At 39.1% G+C, this 26,628-nt stretch overlaps 1 protein-coding gene across 16 annotated transcripts in view; it reads left to right on the forward strand.

Annotated features, from left to right (window-relative positions):
- dlg2 (discs, large homolog 2 (Drosophila)) overlaps positions 1-26,628 on the forward strand; it is a 216,801-nt gene that overhangs the window by 62,698 nt on the left and 127,475 nt on the right. For all 16 annotated transcript variants that reach the window (XM_030438654.1, XM_030438657.1, XM_030438655.1 and 13 more), the window contains 4 exons: positions 10,556-10,609; positions 18,060-18,110; positions 19,297-19,421; positions 24,281-24,450. In XM_030438654.1, coding sequence (XP_030294514.1) covers positions 10,556-10,609; positions 18,060-18,110; positions 19,297-19,421; positions 24,281-24,450 — 400 coding nt within the window. The remainder of the gene's footprint in view (positions 1-10,555; positions 10,610-18,059; positions 18,111-19,296; positions 19,422-24,280; positions 24,451-26,628) is intronic.

A 26,628-nucleotide genomic window follows, 5' to 3' on the forward strand; every position in this document is an offset into this window, starting at 1 on the left:
CCTACATTATTATCAATCCTGTCCTTATAATTACCGTTTAAATATCTTTGAAGCTGACAGCAGTTAACTTTAGTTTTTCAAAGGCTCATCTCTGGAGACAGCTGGGCCTGCATCTGCTTGGCTGTTTAGTTTTGTGGTTTGTTTGAATTCAGTTCCAGTTTCATTCTCATAGTTCTGTCAGTGTCAAGAGAGCTCTTATCTCTTGTATAACAGCAAGTTAAGTGTACATGTACAACATATAACGAGGAGCTATGGCTAAAGATTTTTGCACCTTGGGCTGGAGAAATACTTTGCCTCTCATTATCTTAACAAAATGCAGAACACTTTTAATCTGTGTTTTTTATGGCAGATTATACATGTTCACTCACTAACTGAATAATATTGAGGTTGCTCATTTAAATTTATACAATGAAGGTCTATATGATTCTTCTTAATGTGGGACAGGTTAGGCGGTGCCCTAGCACCCCCTATTGACGAATCACTACTGATGCTGATGTTCTTTACAAACACCCTAGCCATGTTGTCTCATAGTAGACAGAGTACAATTTCTCTCATTTGTGTCTTTGTGTCAACTATCCAATTTACCACCACATGCTTGTTACTGTACAGTATATCACCTGCTCTTCTAAATCAATAAAATTGCAGTCTTCTTTATTTACTGAAAGACCCCAAGTAAAGTGGATGAAAAGCAGCCCTGCTGAAAATTGTGTGTTTCATATCATGCAGTATGTTTTAAGGTGCAAAATATGGTAGGAGAAAATGGTATTAATTTTTAATAACACAAAATCCTGGTGTGGTATTTAAAGGATCTACAACTATTTAGCCAATTAACTGTTTCTATTTTTAAAAGCTAGATAAATGGAAATAGTGAGAGTGAGAGCCGGGAAAGTATTTTTGAGGGGATGTGATGACATCTTCGTGGACTATATCTTTTGGAGAGGTAGGGATTAAAATGAGGGTTTATCATAGGTCTCACTTTGTGTGAGTGTGGTTACCATCTAACACAATGTAACACATCTGATATCAACAATCTACAGAGAGGAGGATTAGAAAATGTAAAGAAGCCTGAAAGATTTCTGTACAAGTCACTAAAAGCAGGCCTGACTCTACACTGGTGTGTGTGTGCATATTGTTGATTTTAATGGAGGCAAATAATTTATGTAAGAGATGAGTCAATTAATGTGTTTGTGAATTTGTTCTGTAGACTATAAATATAAGCACACCACAACATGAAGGGACAAACACAATCCTGCACTGAATACCAAACCTTGAGCATCCCAACATCCACCATCTAATTATCCACCATCTCATTATCTGTTTTTGTGTTTTCATTACCTTAGTGTTTAATTATATAAACGTGTATTTATGTGCTTTGGATTTTAGTTTGGGGCTCCAGTTGGAAGGGAAGTTATGTCATATAGTCTGTGGCAATTGCATATAGTATAACAAATTCTAAAGCACATTTCACTCAGGTTGTGAATGGATTAGAATTCTTATATGATCATTCCACCTGATTAATATGTCGACAGGGAGTTTTTTTTTAGTGGCCTTGACTCTCCTTCATCACCAAAAAACCATAGTTGTGTTGATGACTAAATCCTTTTATTCTCAGAAAACCAGACAGTTAAATTTTCGATTAAATAACGTGAGAATTTAACCAGATTTTAATAATAAATATATTGTTAATCCTTTTTCTGTGACTGAATCTATATTTGTTTACTCTACTGGATGTTATTCACCAAAGGGTATTTTCTGCCTGTTGGGTTTACATTTAGATAAAATGGGCCTATATGTTGAAGACAATATTGCTGTTAAATTAAACTAGTGTAAATTATTGCCTAATTTTAAATAAAACAAGCAAAATACGGCAGATATTTATGTGAATAGGCAGAATGTGCCCTTTTTGGCATGTAATGTCCACTGCAGTGGACAGATGTAAAAGAAAAAAGATGTGTATATTAATTATTATTAAAATGTGGACAAAAGTTTTCATTACACCTTATTTTGTACATTTCTTTCACCAGGGTGGCTGTGGCTCAGTGGGTAGAGCGGGTCGTCTAGTAATCGGAAGGTCACGATGTCGAAGTGTCCTTGAGCAAGATACTGAACCCCAAATTGCATGGCAGCCTCCGTCATCAGTGTATGAATGTGTGTGTGAATGGGTGAATGTGGCATGTATTGTACAGCGCTTTGAGCTGTCGTTAGACTGGAAAAGCGCTATAAAAATGCAGACTATTAGAGGATTTCCCCCAGTGGTACCACTGTTAAAATGACAAATAGATGCAAAGACAATAATCAGATGGAGTTGTGGACAATTGTGGACAAGGCTTTGGGGCCTTCTGCCACCTGGGGGTTGGAACATGGTTCTCCAACTTAGATGGTTTCAAAAGTATCTGTCCACTGTAGTTGGCACCATGCATGAAAGATATACAAATTATATTATATTATATTCTGGCTTGTTTTGAGAAGGCTTCCTTGATGTCTGATAATGTAAAATATAAATATACGTAATGTATATGTATATTTATATATGTAAATATAAAAACTTAAAAAACATACTGTTGAGCAGCACTGATCGTGACAGTTGTTTATGATTCAGCCTCTAATGCTGACGTCTCCTATCTTCAAATAGGGTTGTGTTCAAGAACACAGAATTGCAGGAAAACAGAAACATCCCATATTGATAAAATTAGGCATATGAGCAAACCTGTAAACAAATGGCAGCTGAACTGAGAGGTCTGTGCTTGTTCACTTGTCCATCTTTTTCCAACTGACCAACCATCCATTCAACCACCCTGCTACCCACACACCCTTTAAAAATGTCACATTGCAGAAACACACACACACACACACACACACACACACACACACTCAGGCTACCCACTGATGCTCTCTCTCCTACGAGGGCATGCTGTTTGCTGCCTCAGTCCGCTCTGATGAGATATTATTCTCCATCACTGGCTGTTTTGTGGCTGTCACCTCTGGTAGACGGAATGGATAATGATAATGCCCACATACATACTAAATCATCACATAACAGGATAGGGGAAAAAAAGGTATCTCTCCGTTGCTAAACCCTTTTTTTATATCAGTGTTGAAAGCTGTCATGTTGAACACAGTGTGTGTGTTTGAAACATTGTGAGGCACACAGCTTGTTTCCTGTTCTCACATACAGAAGACAATGATGCTAAAGTAGGCAGTTGGTTAGGCATAATTTGCTCTCAAGTAAAAGCCCTGTGACCCTGGTTCCATCTGACAAAAGAAGTGGGGGAGGTCAGGGTCTTCCAGTTTGTTATGACAAAATATAAGTCCAGTGTTCACCCATTCTTTTGGCTCTGTATTCTGTCTCCACCGATCCTGAATCTGTCTTCTGTTTGGTGCTGGGATAGAAGGCATGTTATGCTGGGTTCAACAGAGAAAAAAAGCTGCCTGCTGCTAGTGGAAGGCTGATGATAATTGTCTTTGCAGGCTTTAAAACAAAAACTGAGCAAAATGAGGCCAAATAGTCCAGTATAGCTGAGGGAAATTGATCGTTTATGGGTTTGTTACAATGGGTAGGACAAAATATCGATTCACAAATATATCATATCGTTTCCTCTTGATTATGTATAAACTGATGCCAAATATTGATTTTTTTGTGAAACATGCAGGTGCTTTAAACAGATTCCCCTGACAATTTTCCTTACTAGAGGCACTACTGCATAACTCTTTGTGGTTTCAACTTCAGTAAAGTTCATTTAGACAGATTGAAGGGAATTTAATGAGCAAAACTTTTTTCCTTTTTTTAAACATTAAACTCCAGATCTGTTCTACTTTGTGGTAGTTCAGCCTTTTGCTAGTTTATGGCTGTTCTAATGTGGAATGATGGCACACATGGCCAAATTAAATTTTGTGAAACTGACACTATAATGCAGAAAACAAATACATAATTCCTACATTTTGTATTCTTAGACATATATTGTGATGTATCATTTGATGATTGTTTTGCAATATATTGATTATAGCAGATTTGCTGTATCGTGATGCTGTTGTTATTGTGGACAACATATTGTGAATGCTGTTGTATTGTTATTTACTCTGGGATTCCCTTTTCCATTGCCTTGTTCTGACAAATGTCTTAGAAATATAATAGTTAGTTACATGTGTACATATCAAGCAGACACAGAGGAGCATTAGCATTGACTAGTGCTAATGTTTTTTTTATTGCTTATGCTAATGCTTTTATTTGTCTTGTGCCACGGCTCAGATTGCTGTGACACATGAAACTTGGCCTTGTAACTGGAAATGGTTTGAAAATGCTTTCTAAGAAATAGGAGCCTAATTGACCATATGGCAGCAGTATAACAAATGTAGTTTTGGAAAGGTCACAGCCAAAAGACAGGAAGTTCAACTGATTTGGACACCCATGTCAAGCTCAAAGTGTTCAACAAAAAAGCATCCAGGTCCATACAGGTCTACCATTATAGATTTTGTGTTGTGCTTTGAATGCACCACACACTATTCCAAATGAGCAAGATTGGTCAATAAAAAAAATGGCAGCAGTTTAGTCCAAGTAGCTGGAGAGCTGAGGGGAACAAAAAGTTTGTGGGCTTGTTACCACAGATAACAACTGAATAATATGCAGCTTTGGATACAGAACTGGTGTCACAAATTTCCAAACAATTGTCTGTGATCTTTCATATGTAGCCATTCCTACAGAAGCAGCAGAATTGTATTCCATGCTGTGGTTGCCCCCAATTCCCAGCAGCAAGACCATCAATTGTTACTGCCTGGAGGTGTGGATGCTGTCAAGCAGCACTGCCAGTTGAGTCATTTATTGACAGAGGGCTGGCAGCTACAGACAACTCTCTCTTTCTATCTCATGCTGTTCTTATCTGCCTTTCTCTTTCCCATCATTTCCTCTTATTCATCTCCCTCTTTCTTTCCCTCGCTCACCCCATTCCTCTTTCACTCAGCTCTCCTCCCTCCATCTCACTCTGTTTTCCTCTCGAGTATCTCGCTCCATCCTTCTTTATCCCTCTCTCCCCTCTTCCTCCCTCCCTCCCTTTCTCTCTCTCTCATTTATCGTTCTCACACTCCAGAAGCTCTGACACACACACACCCTATGTAGCCTGTCCAGCTACAGCAGCCAGCCACTCGATTCATTCATCATTCATTTTGCCAGAGCGAGCGACTCATACATCAGGCAGGATCGTGTCTTGTATTTGATGACAGTACCAGTAACTTACAGAGAAAGAGCAAAAAGGAGCAAAAGACAAAGTGTTGAAGTGAGCAGAGATTAGTCTTTGCTTGGCGGCAGCATGACTGCTTACCTGAGCAAACAGCAGCGTTGTTTTGCGGACCTGGATGGAAGGGGGGGCTGCGGGGAGGCGCCATGTTCATTCAGCTGGCATCATCAGCACGCCAACAATCACCCACATCATCAACACCGTCAACTGTTCCAGCGGTACCATTATGGATCTGTCCCTGGCGGTGCCACCCTTCCCCGAAGGGGGGGCCAAATGCCAGTCTGGCACTTGGACAGCACGTCCAGGAGCCCCAGCCGACTGGCAGTAGTAAGACCTAAGGAGGGGGGCTGTGACCTGTGGCCCTCTGATTGTGACTGCATCCAGAGCTGGCAGGAGCCCTATCAGGTACAACTTTGCTAATATCAGGGTACATCAGCAGTGTCCATGTGGACCAGCAAGATGTTGGGCAGATTTGGACTCTGTTTGATAGTTCTGTAGTGTTAATAAAGAATATGGTAGATAATGATGTAGTATTTTGTAGCTGCACTATTTGATGAAGGGTGCAAATGTTGGACTAAATCATCACTTTGTGTTGACTTCTATCATTGAAATATGATGGAGAGTCTTCCTTTCCCCGTAAGTGCCTCGACAGGAGTCTGTCTGTAAAATTTCCATTTCATTTTTAATTCAGTTTGACTAATCCTAATCTTAATCTCATTAGATTCAGTTTCAGTGGACAGTCTAACAAAGTGCAGTTTTTCAAGGGTTTCTACCCCCTGAAACAAAACTGAATGTTTGTCTTTTTTCTGGCAATAAATAAACAGATATCTATCACTCATATTGTCCAACCACAGAGGAATAACAGCCAGTATAGTTTAGTTTCCTGTTGAGGCGTGATCTGAACGATGCCAGACCCTCCTGTTGAGGCTTTTTAAGATGCTGTAGGCCTGTTTGATTGACTTGATAGTAGGTTTCATCCAAGCTAGGTTTCTAGATACTGTATTTGCTTGCTCTATATGTGTTGTGTTATCCTCTACCGGCACTTAATTTAACATCATTTAGTCAAGAGAAATCAAGGGTCAAAAGAATAAACAACATCACATGACAAAGGACTAAAGTCAGCATCACTCCACCTGCACCTCATCCCCTTGTTGTGTGTCTTTGTCATTTATTTCCATTGTTACCACTCTGTGTTATGCTGTGTTCCCTCTACGTCATCCAACTGTGTTACTCCACCGAGCCTGTTCCAGTGTCTTTGAGTGTCTTCCTGTTTCACTCCCGGTATGATGTCTGGTTTTTGTTCCTGGCATTATGTTTCTGCTTTATTCCTCGTGTTTTTCCTGAGTTGCACTTGGCTCTTTTGTGTTGCTACTTTACTCTTCTTGGGCTCTTTTGGTTTCTATGGGTTTTGTATTTAGTTGTTTTTGTTAAATAAAGCTCGGTTTTGTTTCTCAAACTGTCTAACATTCACAAAACCTAGCCATGTGAACAACCTTGGCAACCCTACACTGTGTGCCAGACATGAGAAATGGCACTACAAATATAAGCATGAAGATGAATGGTGGACCTTTACCAATACTTAGTACTCATATTTTAGTTGTCTTTATCATGATGCACACGCCCAGTAATTTCCAAATATAGAAGTAGAAGGGAAAAAAGGGGAAAATGTGATAGCTTTGATGAAATTGGGTGACTGGGTCGACCACACCAGCTATGAGTTAATTTCATCAGAAATTCGAGCAGTGAACCAAACTGCTAATCCACGTTTGATTGCCAGAGCAGAACATTTCTCAGTGGCCTATCATGGGTCAGGTCCCCCCTCTCAAAATGCTCATACTGGTCATACTATCTACTGGATTTCAGACAGTGACCTCATTAAACTTGTCTTTCCATTTCTATTATCTCATCACTTTTCGACTGACGTATGCTAAAACAGATATAGCTGTGATATCCTATCGGTCTACAGTAGTTCAAAAGTGTAATTAACTGCAGTGATCTCTTGGACTTGCAGCAGAAAAGCGTTCATCACCATTGACTGATGTATGCATAAAAAAAATCAGGGATACAGCCTAAACATGATTTTTTGCCTGCCATTAACCTTCCAGGTTTGGTAGAGAGAGATTGGCTGTAAATGTAAAAAGCAGTAAAGCATGTTTCTCTTTTGTGTGATTTTTATTAGCAGAGCAAAATTAAGTTTTGTTTTTGGATGAGATGAAACTAGTGAGTTAACAGCGGCTTACGGATCAATAAATGTGATCCTGTATGAATTGCACATAATTTGTATATGTGTAACTGGTGGACTGTGAAAGGAAATCATGATTGTGGATTTAATTATAGTAATATGTGGTGTGTGTGCAACCATAGCACAAGAGAACCTACTTTAGGGAAGGCCAGTGGGTAATGGGAGTCCATCCATCATTTAGCTAAGGGAAAAGCAAGTCAGGGAGATCCCCAAGGGGTGGTGTCCTACCCAGTATTGGCTGTTCTCTATCCCTTTGAAATAGGTTGAGCTGGATAATGAGTATAGGTTGAAGTCCAGGAACCCAAAAGGATAGGATGAGATGGAGGGGAAATGCACTCATACTGAAAGCAAACATGTAGTGGTTGTAGTAGTGATGAACTGTAAACTGTCAGATTTGACAATTTAAATCACTTTGACAGACTGAACATGACATGTGTTCACCTGTCTTGTTAAGATTAATTGAGATTATTTCTGACTGACTCAAAATTATCTTTGCCGGCCAGAAATTAGGATGGATGACCGTTTAGTTTGAACATAGGTCCATATACCTTTTATGTGTCCTCACATGTCTAGCTGAGCTTATCTGTTCACTCCCATCACACTCTTACCTTCTTTCCACTCACTTCTAAACTACATCTGAAGCATCCACATTTCATATTGCGTTGCTGACAATTTTTTACATGAGATGTCAGTGAATAATTTATACACTCCCCTGTTTTTATCAGTCACTATGCATAGAGGTGCCACTGAATTATTGAGCAAAACTAAATAAGGGCAGAAGTGTATACTAGGATGTACAAGCAACTTGCGCTGTAACATCACTCTCTGAAGCTTGATGACAGTTTTCACTTTAGGAGCAAGGGTTTTACACCTTTCTCATCATCCAGTAATGTTTTAGCTGATAAATGTGTTGTTTCTGTTTTTTAGAACAATATCCGAGTAGAAGCTTGTGAGAGAAGACAAAATACACAGAGGGTTCAGTTCACAGGTTTTAGTTGAGTGTTGCTGAATAATATACACAAGGAATTAGCCATGTAGCATGGCATCTGGACTGACATTACCAAGAGCTGACCTGATTAATACAACACTCTGCATTCAGCCTTTAGTTAGACTATACAGCATTCAACTGTGAATGTATTTTTTCTGTGCTATATAATTCATGATTCAATATTATTAGCATGATATCATCACTACAGTTTATAGCTCCATTAAAGCCTCTTAACATACTAGGCACAGGCTTAATAAATTCTAGGATGCAGTTGATCACGTGCCAATGTTAGGATGCATGAACAAGAAGAGAAATGAGCCTAAGTGCAGTTAAGCATGCCATTTGTGTGCACAGTTGGATAGCCATTACCTCTTGGGGCTCTGTGTGAGTGCATACACGGAGATTCATAGTGGCAGTGGTAGCCACGTGATGTTGGATCTGGTACAGAGTTGTAGAATAGTGCAAAGAAATTAAAATGTATGATTTTAGATTTAAAGAATAATACTATTTCTAGCATTTCTGCATCTACATTTTCTGTGATGAATAACTGGGACACAAAGTATTTTGTCACAAAAACATTCATGGAGTTTGTTTCAATAATTAATTGATCATAGCTCTTCTGAAAATGTGACGATATCTGCTGGCTCAAAAATATACATACAGTAATTCTAATATTTGGTTGAATTTCTACTGGCCATATTCACCTCAGTTAGGTGCTTTTGATTCACCCACAAGCTCCTGGTCGTCCTCTGGCTGGAACAGCTGTTATCAATCAAAATCAGTCAGAAGAAGTTAAGAGGCCATGCTACATAGAAATTATGATTCACACAACTTTCTATAATCACGAAACTTGTTCTTAACAAGAGTAATGTAACCTTGTTATCATGATCATATATATATGTATACACATATATATGTATACACACACACACACACATATATATATATAAATATGTGTGTGTGTGTGTGTGTATGTATATATATGTATGTGTGTGTGTGTATATATATAAATATATATATATATGCATGTGTGCGTGTGGGGGGGTGTTTATAACATAAAAGATCTTCCTCCATGGAGCCAAAGGTGTTCAATAATGAGTGATTTGGAGAGATTATTATAAATAGAGCCATTAAAGCCTTAATTTAATCTTGAAGAAATGATTACCTATTTTTCAAATAAAAATGTAAATACTCACCCACCAGTAATATAAACAGCAAGCTGGTGTAGGGTATATTGAGGTCATGTTAGAAGTAGTGGACAGGAGGAGTCTCTTGACATGATGACTCATGCTGTCACTGGACTGATGACCGAGCAAACTGCCCCATCTTTCACAGCATTGTGTCAGTCAGACAGTGGGTACACAGTCTGTAAGGTGCCCTTAAACTAAACAAAGCAGTGACATATATCTATGTGTGAGTATAGAAACTGCATACACTGTGATATGCCAACAAACTCATAATGCAACATGTGAAATATATTTCCAGGTTAGGATTTGTGACAGAATGAGTTGATTCAAAGATGTTTAATTATAGTGATGCGCTCATGTTTTACACAAAAGTATATACTATTTGATAGTATAGCTTTCTTTCTTATTCTAATCATTCACAGTAGAATGATTAGACCTTTCTTTGCATATTGCCCTTGAGTTTTATTCATCTTGTGGGGACATAATCAATGGACGAATGTCAAACAGATCTTCTGACACATCAGACGTGTTGTGTTACCAAAGTGTTCACATGTAATGTTACCAAATGTGAATATTTACATTTACCAGGCATTCTTGGCACATTTTAATGCAAGCTGCGCTGCTGTATGAATCATGGATTTGGCAAACACATTTCTCTGTTGTCTTTGTTATCAGTAAGGTGCCAAAATTACATACCTGCAACTTGAAACTTACTCCATCCACTTATTTCCTGACTGTGTTTCTGCTGCCATCTAGCAAATGGAAGTCTGTTCAATTGTTGATGATACAGAGATCCATAAGCTTGTCCCCTTGGATACATGGAAAGTAGGACAGTGGTGAGCCCAGGCAGCTCTCTATCACTAAAACCTTAGTCTCACCCTTTTCTCCCCTTTCTCTGTCTCTCTTACAGGCCAGCCCAGCTCCAATAATCGTCAACACGGACACTTTGGATTCAGTTCCTTATGTGAGTTTGACATTTTGTGTCTTTTTCAATGCACCTTTTAGCGTTTTAGAGTGGACAGTCCATTCTACTTGCCCAGTGTTATCTTGGATTGGCTCCAGCACCACAACCCACAAATTTTGGATCGTGTGATTTTTGACCATAAACTAAACAGTAAAAATCTAATTGTAACCTCAGATAACCCACGCCTCTTTCATTACTGTTGCATGCTCAGTCTTCAGGTCTTTCTTGCTTCTACAATTATTAGGGCCGGGACTCGATTAAAAAAGTTAATCGAATTAATCAGAGGCTTTGTAATTAATTAATCGAAATTAATCGCATTTTAATCGCATATAAATATTTGACCTGAGAACAGTGAGAAGCAATTTTTTTCACATGGATTTTAGTATACCATTGAATAATGACTGAATACAGAAGCTTAAGCAACAAAACATTGTTTGGGTTTTTTTTTTCAAGACCAACAGACCAGTGCAATTTTTTCCATAAAGTGTAGTAATAGCTTATTTAGGAATACATTTCAGAGATTCAGGTAGCCTATAGGTAGGTAGACCTTGTGTAAACTATAACACTTTGTTTTTTAAGTAAAACACAATACTTTCAAGTACATTCAGAACATTGGAAACCCTGACTATTAGAAAACATCTATCTTCAGAGGCCATAACAGACTTTACCAACAGTTGATCTAAACAAATCAATTTCAGTCCAACTCTCTGTAAATAACCTTGGCCAAAACAATAAACAGTTCAACATAAAGTGCCAGTTGCAACAACAACATAATAAATAGTTGCTTAGCATTTAGGTGATATCTGAGGCTTGATATGCTGCGGTGATACGCAAACTCCTTCTTGCATAATTTGCACACAACCGTGCTCTTATCTACGCTGCCATCAGTCCGCTTTTTAAAACAAAATTTCCCATCCACAGGGCCAACCAGAGCGGTCTCATCTGCTTCTTCATTCATTGTTGTTGTCTGAAGTCATGAACGCAGTGTTGGGCAAGCTACTCGAAAAAAGGAAGTGAGCTAAGCTACAAGTTACTCTACATTAAATTAAGCTTCACTACACCAAAGCTACTCCCCAGAGAAATGTAGCAAGCTAAGCTACAGCAAAATGGCAAAAGTAGCTTAACTACATCAAAGCTATTTTTTTTTATATTGGAACAACTTCATTCCAAGTCAAAGCTATCTCAGTGATCAATAAAATTATCAATCAGACAGATAAGCAGGCAAAAATGTTACGTTCAATTGTTTATTAAACAATAATTTGTGCTTTCACTATTTTGTATATTTTATTATTCAACTATCAATGCACACTTAATTCTAACATCCATGGACAGTCATTCACCTTGCTACCACAGCAATATCCACCTTACTTACACTAATGGACAGTGTCCTACACTGTAGCATATTAACATAATTAAACAGCAAATAGTATATTATAGTTGTAGTTTTCGTTAAGGTTCTCTTGTCTTCTAGTTTCAGCTTTATAATTTATATTTGATATTTGAGTTAGTCTATTTAGTTATTGTATACAATTCAGCCTTTAATTGTATTTGTTTCTTTTACCTACCTCATTGTTTTTGGATTTTGATTTATGTCAAGTGGCTGTAACTGTCATGACTGTAGATTCTTGTTCGTTGTGTTCTTGTGTCTGGTTTTGTCTTGTGGTTTCTTGTATTTGTTTTCCATGCCCTCATGTGTCCTTTAACCCTCTGGACTCTATGCTGGCCATTTGTGTCCACCTCACTTCCTTTTTGTTGATCATTTTAGCTGTGTTAATGCATATGGAATGATATTTCCCAAGGGTCTGGATTTTTGGCTGATCTTTCAATTTTCAAAACCTGCTCTTTAAATATGTCAATATTATACTGTGTATCTACAATTGTACCTTATGGCTCTATCGTGGACACTTTTGGCCAATTGAAACCCATTAAAACCACATTTTTTAATTCCTTGTGATTTACAGTATAAAATCATATAATTTAGGTAAAATGGCTTTCATTCTAAACTCAACACTTGAAAATTTTAGTTTTTAATGTTTTTTACCAGATTGTGTCATTTTCCATTTTTGGGCAAGGGAGCAATTTCAGTTAATATTCTTAGTTTCCACTAGGAGCGTATGATGGCTTCCTGCACTCCAATGGAGCAAATGAATTACACAATTTTGACATAGGTGTGATCCTAAGGATGTCAGGTAATGATGTGTGTTTGTGCATAAAAAAGAAAAATTAGTATTAGCAAGATAAAGTGACATAAATTACAGTGTATCATACCATGCAAGTTTTGGTGAATTACTCTTGGTACAGGTTATTGAGCTTTGAGTTTCCAAGGCAAACCTGGCTGTGATGCACAGGTTGAAAACACCTGTAACTTTGATCTTTTCATAAAAAAAATGCCACACACAACTACACAATAGCCTTTATATTCTCAAATAGCTGCTCTCATCTTGACCTCTGGCTTCTGGGGAAACAAAAACAAAGTCTGACACTGTTTATAAATCTGTCCTGGAGTTTATGCAGGTGCAGTCAGTACTAATGCTATAAGTGAGCCTATCAGCTCCCAGATCCTTCTTTATCTGTAGGATGGTGAGAAGGTCATATGCCCTGACTGAAGCACTTGAGTATGTGATTGGCTCAGAGAGCAAAGATGGAGAGAAATCCTTTGCGGTTGAGGAGGAGAAATCTTCTACCCAAGATGAGGACACGTCCTCTCCTGAAGATGATGGGACACCTTCCTCAGAGGATGACAGCAACACCACTGATGACGACTTCCAGCCAGTGCCTGATTCCTCTTCCTCAGGGGAAGAGGACGGTACAGACACAGCGATGGAGGCCGATCAGCTGATGGTAGAGACAGAGGGGCTGGCGGGTGAGTGGATGTCTCGTCATGGGAAAATAATGTGGTTTCCCACTGCTGAAGAGACCCTGCACCACAATCCAGTATCCACTGGTTTCACCCCAGGGCCCACCCTGTATGCAGTTGCCCATATCAGCAACCTGAGGTCTGCCTTTGACCATTTTATTACAGAGGAGATCATTCAGCTGCTGTGCACCAACACAAACCTGCATGGGAGGCGAAGGTGTGAGGATTGGAAGAATGTGGATGAAGTGGAGATGAGAGTCTACATTGGGATTCTGATTCTGGCTGGCGTCTACCGCTCAATACATGAAGCAACACATGGCTTGTGGGATGCCAAGACAGGACGGGCCACGTTTTGATGCCACGATGCCCCTCTACAGCTTCACTCAGATCAGCGCTAACATCTGCTTTGATGACAGGCTCTCCCACCCAGGACGCTTCAGGAATGATAAACTCGCTGCATTTTGCATCCTGTGGGAAAAGTGGGTTGCTTGCCTCCCCCTCTTATTTAATCCAGGGGTTGATGTGTGTGTGTTGACGAGCAGCATGTTGCATTCATAGGTCATTGTGGATTTCGACCAGTTGTGTGCACAGACCTTTTGAAAGGCAGGGGCGAAAGGCAAAAAAAGGGCACATACAGCAAGTTCTTGCGACTGAAGAGGGCACAGTAGCACGCGTTTTGGCTCCGAGGAGGGCACTTTAATGCCTGATTTTGTCACCCAAGAGGGCAGTTTATCATGTTTTAATCAGCCAAGGGGGCAGTTTGTTGTGTTTTGCCAATCAAGAGGGCACTTTAACGCACTTTTTGGCTCCCAAGAGGGCGCTTCAGCGCGCGTTTTGGCTCCCAAGATGGTGCTTCAGCGCGCGTTTTGGCTCCCAAGAGGGCACTTTAGCAAGCATTTTGGCACCCAAGAGGGCACTTTAGTGGGCATTTTCCAACAATTAGGCCACTGCCCACCCCCCCATGCACACCACTGACATCTACAATATATTCCCAACAAGCCTGCACAGTATGGCATTAAAATCTGGTTCACCTGTGATGTGGCAACCTCCTATGCCTGGAGCATGGAGATTTACATGGGAAAACGACCCAGTTAATTCTGGAATTGATTAAAATTTTGGATTTCATGATCAGGACTGATGTCAAATTTGAAAAAGAGGAGCAAATATTTTCAGTATATAGTGTTTGTATATAGCATTTTGTAAGCAAACAGGAGGTGGACACTTCTGGCCATGCATAAGCTAAGAGGGAGTTTTTATGTTTTTTCTGCCACTGCACAAAAAACTAATGAAGCATAAAAATCATTGATACTGCTTATTATTGACAACCATTTAGCTGCAATGATGGTTAAAGAATAATACAGGTAGCATGTATTATTTTGCAAAAACATGGTGATTTAATGCTATTCTCCCTCATAAATCATCAGCATTATGTTATCTTATAGGCATTTAAAGGGTTAAAATTCTGAATTTAAATGAAATTTTAGTTTTCATGACCAGGACTGATGCAAATTTAAAAAACGGGGAAAAAAAAGTGGATTTTTTTTTATATATGTATTAGTTTTATAGCATTTTAGAAATGTAAACAGGAGGTGGACACTTTTGGCCACGCACAAGCTGAGAGGGAGTTTTTATGTTTTTCTGTCACTGCACAAAAAACTAATGAAGCATAAAAATCATTGATACTGCTTATTATTGACACACATTAAGCTGCAATCATGGTTAAAGAATAATTCAGGTAGCATGTATTATTTTGTAAAAACATGCTGATTTAATGCTATTCTCCCTTATAAATCATCAGCATTATGTTATCTAATAGGCATTTAAAGGGTTAAAATTCTGAATTTAAATGAAATTTTAGTTTTCATGACCAGGACTGATGCAAATTTAAAAAACTGGGAAAAAAAAGTGGAATTTTTTTTATATATGTATAAGTTTTATAGCATTTTAGAAATGTAAACATGAGGTGGACACTTTTGGCCACGAACAAGCTGAGAGGGAGTTTTTATGTTTTTCTGTCACTGCACAAAAAACTAATGAAGCATAAAAATCATTGATACTGCTTATTATTGACACACATTAAGCTGCAATGCTGGTTAAAGAATAATTTAGGTAGCATGTATTATTTTGTAAAAACATGCTGATTTAATGCTATTCTCCCTTACAAATCATCAGCATTATGTTATCTAATAGGCATTTAAAGGGTTAAAATTCTGAATTTGAATGAAATTTTAGTTTTCATGACAAGGACTGATGCAAATTTAAAAAACTGGTAAAAAAAATGGAATTTTTTCAATATATATATTAGTTTTATAGCATTTTGAAAATGTAAACAGGAGGTGGACACTTTTGGCCACGAACAAGCTGAGAGGGAGTTTTTTCTACTTTGCCTTCCCTGCACAAAAATAACAATGCATAATAATCAATGTTGTTGTTAATCAGTTACATATCTCAGACTGTGTTATTGATAATACAAGATAAACCGGTAGCACTGAGAAGATAGGCAGTAATCATTTTTGTGGTAGTTTTCCAACAAGCGCATTGTACAAACAAATTGGCATTTGAGGGTTTAAAAAATTAAAAATGAATACATTTTTTGTACTTATGACAAGAACTGATATTAATTAAACATTTTATGCAGAAAAAGCATCAAAAAACATACAAAATCCCAAAAATTACAGACTCAATCTGTTGGTGGCCATTTTTGGCCACGAACAAGCTGAGAGGGTAGTAAAAACTAACAAGGCCAGAGGGTTTAGTTCTCCTGTGTATTTTCCTATGTTCCCTCTGGCTCCCTCTGTCTATTGCTTTGTTCCCTTCATGTTCTCATGTGCTCCTCCCCTTCGTTACCTCACTTGTTGGTCCACCTCACCTGTTCCTCGTCTTGTCATCAGTGTCTGTGTATTTAGTCTCTGTGTTCCCTTCACTCCTTGTCTGGTCATTGTTCTTGTCAGCCCCTGTCGACGTCCATGTTCTTCATGTTCATCAAGTTCTTCAAGTTCTTCAAGTCCCGTTTTGGTTTTGAGCTTTCCATGTTTGATTTGAACTTTGCCTTTTTCTTTGTACTTTGTCTTGCTTTTTAGTTGTTACTTTGCCTTGCTGTTTTTGGTTGCTACTTTGCCTCTTGCCCCCGTTTTGTCTGCTTCTGTGTTTTTGTCTTCAGCTTTAAAATAAAGCTCGCTTTTTGCTTCCCCATATCCTTGCCTCTCGTGTAACTGCATTTGGGTCCACCTTCCCCTTTCCATAGTCTTCCCTTTAACCCCCCGCCTGACAGTAACACTTTAATTTCCCTTTGAGATTAATAAAGTACTCTATCCATCAACTAGTGTCTCATATAACTGGCAGTTTCAAAAGTGGTATTTTTATTAGGCCCACTCTGTAGTAGTAGCTATATCTACATACATTTTAAGCTAATCATTTTGACTAATCACCATACTTTGGTTTTGTAGAAATTGCATTTTTGCTGTATCCTGTGCTGGTTAAAAATTACAAAAGTAACAATTCAGAGTAATGTTTCTCTGTTACTGTATTTGTTTATTATTCAAGTTTGTCTTTTGCATCCCTCTGGATCAACTCGTCTCCGTCCTCCTCACCCTCTGCCATCTTTCCATCAAGTAACGGAACTCACTGAAGCTAACCTGTCTGTATTCCCGTGCAGCAGAGACGTTGTATGCAAGGATTAGTCCGTGGTGTCACCGTCATACGGAATTGCTTCTGTCGGCTCCACATACACGGCCATGTGTGGCGGTGGCATCAGCGACTTATCCTTTCATTTCAGACCGCAACAGAAAGCTCCGCTGCGCTGAACTTCAGAGGTGTTCATAAAAATGTAGCTTGTGTGGACGCTACCGCGCTACTTGGTCAATAAAAGAGCTAAGCTACTGAAAAGCTATTTCATTCAGAAAGTAGCGACGCTACCACCACGCTACTGAGAAATGTAGTTAAACTAGTAACGCCGCTACTTGCCGCTACTTGTAGCGACGTTACTGCCCAACACTGCATGAACGCTATGCATGAACGTTTGTTGGTGCTCCAGTATAATCGGTACCCCTGAAACTCATCCAGTGAGAAACGTTCCGCGGTGCAAAAATTAGTGCGATTAAAATGCGTTAATTTTTTTAACGCATTATTTTTTGTGTAATTAATTAATCGTAATTAACGCGTTTAAGTCCCGGCCCTTACAATTATATGAAGTTCCAATAATATCTGATGCTATTCAGACATGATGCCCAACAGGGAATATAATATGCAGCATCTCATATGCTCGTGTGCTATTTCTGTATGAATGCATAATGACGGAAGCGCTCGCTGCTAATTAATCATCTCAGTGAGATACAGGAGACTGACTGCTCTGTAGCCAATCTCCGTGTTGCAGAAATAGCAAATGTTTATTAACCATCACTTTAAATGGTTTTCCTTGAGATGGGGCCACTATTTAGTATAAGTGGCAGTCAGCTTACATTTAAATGTGTGGAGTGTTCGGTTTGTGTGGAGCCAATACATGACATCATCCTCTTTGAATATATTCACAATAATTTTCAATGTATTTTCGTTTCGAGTGAAGGTCATGGCTCAATCTGTTGTCTGTTTCCTCAGGTCAATGGCACAGAAATTGAATATGAGTTTGAGGAAATCACTCTAGAGCGGGTGAGTATCTCATATATCCCACAGCTATATTTAACCTCAGAAAATCTATGAGAACATTCCTCAGCACGGTGGTACAGTGAGATGGTCTCCTGAAGGCTTTATATAACTTTCAAGATGGTGATAAACATCCCTGCTGCCTCATGAGAGGGTCTACACTCACACACTGTGTGTGGCTTTGTGTATATGAAATGAGCCTCTATCTAAAATGGATGAGAGAGGTCCTTTCATTCCTAGTATGAATAGTGTGGGACCCGTTCGGATTTATGTACCTAGACTAGTGTTAAGCTTTATTTTCCTTTTCTTTACCATGACATCAAAGCATAGCAATGTATGATCTAACCCACATTTAGATGTGTCTACTGGCATTCTACACCAGTACCCTTCAAACATTAAATCAGCTCAACATATGAATTTTGAGATGATGTTTGTAAGACTAAAATTATTGGGTTTTGTAATCGAGAGAAGCTGCTATTCCCATGAACAATTTAAGGAAAGCTTGACTTTAATTTTGTGAGTAGGCATCCAGAGCATTTTCTGTGCAGTGCCAACAAATGCAGCTCCTGCTCTGAGAGATGGTGTGAACCTGCTGCCTTATAAATACAGTATTTCATTGTAAAGTCTGTGGCTCAGTTGTTAGCGCCTCACCGGAAGAAGTTCCTTAGCTCCCCTCCAGGTATGGTTTCCCCCCTAACCCCACAATCAAAATATGTATATTAGGTTAATTCTCCTGTCAGCACCATGACCAAGGGGCTGGCATAGAACTAGAGATGGTCCCTGGGCACCATACAGTGGGTGCCAACTGCTCCTCAGGGGTGGGTTCAATGCAGAGATGATTGCCAATGTTATATGACAATCATCATGTGGTTTTACAATCAAGTGACCTATAAAGATTTCTTCAAACAATGACAATGGGCACACCTCATCTTGAGTCAGCTGTAATACCTGAACACCATCTAACAAAAATGTAAACATTAAAATTCTAACAGCAGCAAGTCATGTTTCCTCTGTTACATCTGCAGATGGACTGTTTCTATACTAGGATGCTCAATACAATCTGCTTAAGGCAGTTGTCATCAAACTGTGTTGGAAACATTCAGCTGATGTGTTAGCATTTTGGAATCCTACACAGAGATTAAGTTCTGCCTGCTAAAGTTGTGTTGTCACTGACTGCTTCCCATGGCTGCAGGGTAACTCAGGGTTGGGCTTTAGCATTGCTGGAGGGACAGATAACCCACACATTGGTGATGACCCTGGCATCTTCATCACCAAGATCATCCCTGGAGGAGCTGCAGCAGAGGATGGACGCCTGAGGTCAGTCACTTCCTCATAGGTTTTTTTATGAAGAAATAACGGAAAGTTATCAGACCTGACAAGAAAAAAATGTTTTGAAATGCAAAAAAAAAAAAAAAAAGTCAGTCAAGCAATCTCCTTTTAAAGAGGACTACTTAGAGATAATACTTCTCACCACTCACTGGAGACTGGATACAGTGCTTACTCCCACTACTTCACTGGATTACCTACCCTCAAATATATAAAAAAAAAAAAAAATGTATGTATTGTACCACGGTGTAATTTTTTGTGTGCCTCGTGCTTTTGAAGTGTTTTAAGGAAGTTAATCCTGTAAATCCACCTCATCTATATCTCTCTCTATACATATATATATGAACATGGATTAAATTCTGCTTGATTAATCTTACTAAGCACTAGCCATTTATTTCGGCAGTTCTGTTAAAACATACAATAATGAACCTTTAGTACTCTCCTTCCGAGCTATGATGGTCTACATAACTAAATAGTTGTTTAAGTAGTTGTGGTATACATTATTTCAGGTGACCCATCATCTGTAAAAGTCCTATTAAATGAACACAGGGTGTGTAAATACAGTTCATCAGATCATTGTCTATAGTGGTCTGTCGAGGAGGCTAGGGCACAATAAATCACACTTAATCGATAGTCAGCCACTCCACGGTGGGCAGCAAGATTAATGCATTATGGACGGAAGGAAAGTCTAATCTCTGTGAGGAAGGATCTCTGATAGGACTGTGGTTCTCTATGGCATTATGAAAGCCAGACATACTTCATGTCACTGTTCTGGGACACTGTGGCAGAGCACTAAGCATACATAATGCACAGTTCTGCTTAAGAGACTGCTTGAGTATTAATATTAGCTTGAGTATTACAGCTGTTTTTCATGACGTCTGTTTTTTTGAAGAGGTAAAACCCTAGATGTAGTCAGGACTGATCCTGCAGTAACATCAACATTATGTCTCTGAAAGATTCTACAAAATCTGATAGAAATTGTCAATTTTGAGTTTTTTATTATCACCAACAGGAGTTCATTGTTTACCTACTTAAAAGAAAAGTTCACCCATCAAAGGTCAGTCTTTACGTACTCGCAACATGAAGGTGGAAGGTCAACCAAAGTGTACAGCACATTTTTGGAGCTTCACACCAAAACATGATGATCAAGAAGGCAGGTGCTTGCACACACTGGTTGCCACTCTATTTGTGAGCCAAATTTCTGCCATTTAACTTAACATCTCTCAACTTGGAATGTCAAGTTGATTTAAGTTTTGTGTCTGCAGGCAATCTCGTACTGCAATCCAGATAAACATTTTTACTGGATCACTCACCAAATCAATCTACCAGCCAATGACTTTCCTCTTCTGCTAGTCTCACAGCATAATTTCAACATCATGCCACTCAATTGTCAAACAGTCAGTCTGCATGTCACACAGGCACACCTGCTTATCCTCCACCAAGGGCGGACTGGCGTACGGGGACACCGGAGATTTCCCCGGTGGGCCGGTGGGCTGGTGGGCCGGTGGCAGGGGCGGGCTGGCCATCGGGAGGTTCAGGAGTATTCCTGAACTGCCAGTCTGTTCCAGGCCGAACCGGCCGGTGGTCGGAACGTTTTTTTTACCCCATAAAACGGCCGCAGGTGGCACAGAGTGGAACACCAGACTGGGTCAATCTAATATTTTGCATATTAAGGGGGGATACGAGCGGCCCCTCCCAACTTGAGTTGATCCTTGTTTCTATTGAAATGTGAATGCTCAGCCGCTCAGTCAGTCATTAAAAGAAAGTGGAGTGGGATAAATTCAAATAAGTGTGTGTGTGGCGCTTTTGTTGATTTTTATGAATTCTTTGCAAAAGTGCCATAACGTTTATCTTTGTTGCTGTTATTGTTATTATTAGCTGACAAGGCTAGTGTCAGTCATGGAGTTGATGCAGAGGGACAGGATAATGCCAGTCATAGGAGTGAGGAGGAGGAAGAGACAGATGAGGAGGGACAGGAGAAGGAGGAGGAGGAGATGGAAGAGGATGAAGAGGAGGAGGAGGAAAGTGGAGCAGGAACCACCAAAAAAACAGTGCCAGGTGCAGTGTGCAGGACTGGGTCTTTGCATAGAATTATATTAAGATGTCATATGTTGATGTTCCAATTCCAGTCGCACAGAAACAATAAGCCCATCCACTCCTGTAGTTATTATAGTGCAAATAAAGTTTTCATGTTAAAATTATGGTTCCACTTGCCTCCGTCATGCGATCGGATAAAAGGCCTCTCCAAACCAAGCTCCCAGGCTGAATTTCAACCCCAGTCCACCCAGAGATATCTCAGTCACTGACACTACTACTACTACTACTACTAGCCATCACTACTCAAGGCTGACCTACTTTCTCTGGATCATATGGCTAACTAGCTGGCAACTGTTCCTGTACATCTCTCCTCCTCCCCACCAGATTGCTTGAGTGCTGCTACTGCTGCTATTATGCTGTGGATTATCCAATGGATATTCCTGGGGTGCTCAACACTTCTCCTTCCCAGCATACCTGGCTACTGGCCACTTGCTAATGCTAGCCTTGCGCTAGGGCTGCCCCATCGGACTACACCGCTGCTTTACTCTGCCTCAACTCTGCGTCAACTCAATAACCACCTTCTCCCGCAATGCATGAACACATGATGTAATTCTTTGCGGTCACCGTCCTACACACAGAGGCTCTGGTAGCATGTTCACACACCACTTCTCATTCCCAAAATCCATCCCCTCACTGTGGTCCCATTCTACCTCCTAATTACATCATCGCAACAAACAACAGGTGAATCTGTCCAATATCTGTTCTCGTCCTCAATCCTTAAAACCAATCGCTAAACATCAACTGAAACTGGCTTTGCTCAACACACGTCCATTCAACCATAACTGCTTCATCCTGATGAATTCATAACTGACAATAAATTAGATTACCACTGCCTCACTAAACACAGGCACAAACCTCTTGACTGTTTCCCTTTTAAACATTCCTCACCCACAGGATTCACATACACTGACAAATCTTGCCCTAAGGGGAAGGTGGTGTTCCAGAAAGGCCAGCTGTGGTCACATTCTGGATCTGGTCTGCTCAACTGGTCTTGCATTACATCAACTCTCCAGCTTCAATCTCAATATCTTGGGGTGACTCGCTATAACATCCTCAGCCCAAAGGACAAACACTAAATATCATTCACCACCCCCAACTACAACAAAAATAAAAGGCCATAAAAGTTTCACGATTCACATGCAAATTCCACTCACTACCAAAGTCTCACAAGTCAATGTCCATTAAACAGTCGTAAACACATTAGCATAACTGACATGTGCTGAGATAAAATAAAATAGCTTTAAATGCTCCATTAATGTCCATACAAAGGTGAATTAACAATATTACATGTAAGCATTAAACATATAAAGAAAATTACTGTGTGCACCTCTTGGACCACATGTAAAATAACATTACTCTGGTGTTGCAATGTTCTTTATCCACAGCCACGCTGTTCTGACCCATAATGCCACTGAAGTGATCTCACCATATGACATCACATTTCCCAAAATGCTACTCAACTAAACTTGTGTTACATTCTGCAATAAATTCTTGTACAGATATGTTTCAGTACATTTTAGACACATGTATACATTTTTAATGACTTTATGACCTTAAATGATAATGCACTTATAACAGAAACATACACAATAAATACATCAATGAAACTGTCTGAGACAGTTACGACAGCCTTTGAACATCCTGTAAATCAGATCACCAAAAGTGCCTTCTTCCACCTCAAAAACATAGCTTGTCTAAGTCAATCACTCTCCTCCTTTGGGTGCCATGCCAACATCCAGAAATTACAATTTCAATAGCATTCTTTATGGTATACATCCAAAATCCTGAATAAACTCCAATACATCCACAACTAAGTGCCAAATCTGGGGCGACAAAGCCTTCTCCATTGATGCCTCCTCCCTCTGTAATTTTCACCCCAAACGCATCCTGCACCGACCTATCAACGTTTCAAATCATTGATCAAAACCCACCTTTTCAGAATGGCTTTTAATGTCTTATGGGTTTTCTATATTTTTTAATATGTTTGTTTATCTCTGATGATGCGGTTTCTGGTTTCCATTGGTCCTTTTATAATGTGATGTTAAGTGTCTTTGAGTATCATGAAAAGTGCTAAATTAATAAAGTAAATGTATGATCATTATTAACAACATTTACACCCTTTTCAAAGCCAAAATCTTAACTGTGGCTTCGGGCTTCAGGATACTTGGACGAACTGTATGGAGCTATTTGATGTATGGGATTTTTTTCCCATGTTTTAAAGTCCCCAGCTACTTCAGCTGCTTATGAGAATGCTGCAATGCTGTTTTGCTGTGAAGCTCCGGAAAAGTTTCTTTCTTTCAAACTTCACCCAACTTTCCATTTGCATGGGGGTGTAATGTTTGTGGCTAAAATGTCATTTTTGGGTTAACTGTTTAAATACTGACTGCATAAGGATTATATACAGTAGTTATAGTATCTTACAGAATTGAATTGTAGATAATAATAATATTTAATGTTTTATGGCAGATGTTTTTCTTCACTCAGTTTTGTTGGGTTAACTGTTTAAATACTGACTGCATAAGGATTATATACAGTAGTTATAGTATCTTACAGAATTGAATTGTAGATAATAATAATATTTAATGTTTTATGGCAGATGTTTTTCTTCACTCAGTTTCAGACTGGTGGAAATGGGTGTTTATGTATTCAGGAATGTAATGTGTGTGTTGGTGGGTTGGATACCAGCTGGTGCAGTCTTGCTCCTAATTATTAGCAGTAATTATCATCAATAATCCACACTGTAACTCTTCCAGAGTAAACGACTGCATCCTGCGGGTGAACGATTCAGACGTGTCTGAAGTTTCTCACAGTAAAGCAGTTGAAGCCCTGAAGGTTGCAGGCTCCATTGTCCGGCTATATGTGCGGCGCCGCAGGCCAATGCTGGAGACCATCATTGAGATCAAACTCATCAAAGGACCAAAAGGTGGGCTCAGTCACACACACTTACAGTCATGCTTAGTCAGTAATATAAGTTAAGTTAATAATATTCATGTCTCTTCTGTGGTTGATGCTTACCGTCATGGTTTTAGATTGATTTCACTGGTCACTTTACTGCAGCATGTATAAGTGTAAATCAGAAGCTTCATCATAATACCATTCATTATCAATACTTTGAAGAATAAGAATCTTTTTTTTTAACACTTATACAATATTCAGTGATATAACAAGGTCTGCCACGGTTCAGTTTTTATTTGTTTTGATTCAGGGGCATGTGATTATTATTATTATTATAATATCATCTACCGATTTAGCACAATTCTTTATAGAAGAAAGCTACCACATTGTTCTTTTCTGCTTTTGGTCTCTAAAGAGAAAAACATAATATCAATAATTGCAAATAATTTACTTCAAATCGACTCCAATGGCAAACATTTGAATAAAGTGGCAAGGATACAAAACAATTGTTTCTTTTGTAGGAGATACACTACTTTTATACATGTAATTAATCCAGGGTGTCCGCGGGGTTGTAAAAGGTATTAAAAGGTAGTAAATGAAATTAGCAAAAATTAAGCCAATTAAAAAGAATTAAAAAGTAATAAACGTCATCTGACGAGGTATTAAATTTTTGAACCACTGTCCAACTATTATATATATGAGTTGTATTTTTCCATTTGTGATAAGTGCAGGCCTATCTCCTAAAAATCGCATGAATTTATTTATATAAATTATATGTGCGAGTAGGACCTGAGAGGTATCGAGGATAGTAGTTTGTAACGGCCAAGAGGCTTATAGCCACGTCTGTAAAAAGACCTGGATGTGTGTGCGCAAGGCACAGGTGGGGTATTGGTAAACATAATGACCGGCCACCGCTATCAACGTTTTTTGTGCCTATGATTCATGTCTTCATGTCACTCCGCAAGTAGTCCATTCATTTGTCACGTCTGAACTTCATTCAAAGCAGAGCTCCACCAAAGAGCCTGCAATCGTTGCAGAAGGTTATCTGATGTCTCTCCCCTACATGCATTCTGCTGCTGGATTTTCAGTGCTGCCGCATGATTTTTGTAGGTGTAACATCACGGGCGAATGGCGAATTTAAGTTGCACACAGTGAAAGCACTACACCTTAAGTAACCTTGAAATTGATTATTATTGTCATTACTGCTATTTGAATAATGTCTACAAGTCACCGTTTAAGTTGAGTGACTGAAATCCATGTCATCCTCGGGTTAGGGTTCGGGTCCAGCTGCGACTTTACTGAGGTTCAGCAGGAGGATGGTTAGCTCACCTCCCAGAGCCTCGCACTGAATCGCTGACAGATTTAGGGACCGTCGTTAATTAAACGTCATTAAATGACTTAGCAAAAATATATTAATACAAAATAGATGCAGCTTTTTCGATATCTTCCATGTCACGTGACCCAGTGACTCCAAACCAGCAGCAAATTGTATTAGTAAACTGGACGAATGAGACATAGCTCTTTTTATTGTACTTTAGTGCTTCTTCCACTATTTTTGATAAATATTATTATGCAGAAATTATGATTTTTTTCTCAATAGCTTCCATGTCATGTGGCCCACTGACCTCTGAAACAGATTCTGTTTCCATAAAAAATATATAATAATAAAAAAATAATAGCAAAGTTCTCTAATGCTCAAGAGATTAACATATTTTCAAGCAGCAATGTCAACTTCTACACTATTTTGTCTCATGTCCTAGATTCTGATTCTGAAATTCTGAAAATGATTTTTTTTTCCAAAATCTCACAAGTGGTCACCATTTAAAGGGTTATTTTTCAAAATCCAGAGAAATGGTGTGTGCTCTTCCTACACATAGCAATGAAATAATTGTTTGTCTTGGGTTAGGATTAAATAACAAATAATTGTGTATAGGCCAGTGTTTTTATTGAGGCAAAAAGGTAACAAAGTATCCATTAATAATAGGTACTTGTTTTGAATTGTAAGCATTACTACACTTATTCACTCCGAAAGTTAAAGGGATAGTTCGTGTTTTTTGAAGTGGGGTCACATAAAGTACATATCTATAGTGATCTATTCCCTACCGTAATCACCGATCAGCGCAGCCTCAGTTTGGAGAAGTAGAGAGCCACTCCAGCCCAGACACTCAGCTTTGTACTGCAGTGAACGGGGTCCAGAGAAAAAGCT

The sequence above is a fragment of the Sparus aurata genome, chromosome 13 (assembly GCF_900880675.1).
Source record: "Sparus aurata chromosome 13, fSpaAur1.1, whole genome shotgun sequence".
Classification (NCBI taxonomy): Eukaryota; Metazoa; Chordata; class Actinopteri; order Spariformes; family Sparidae; genus Sparus; species Sparus aurata.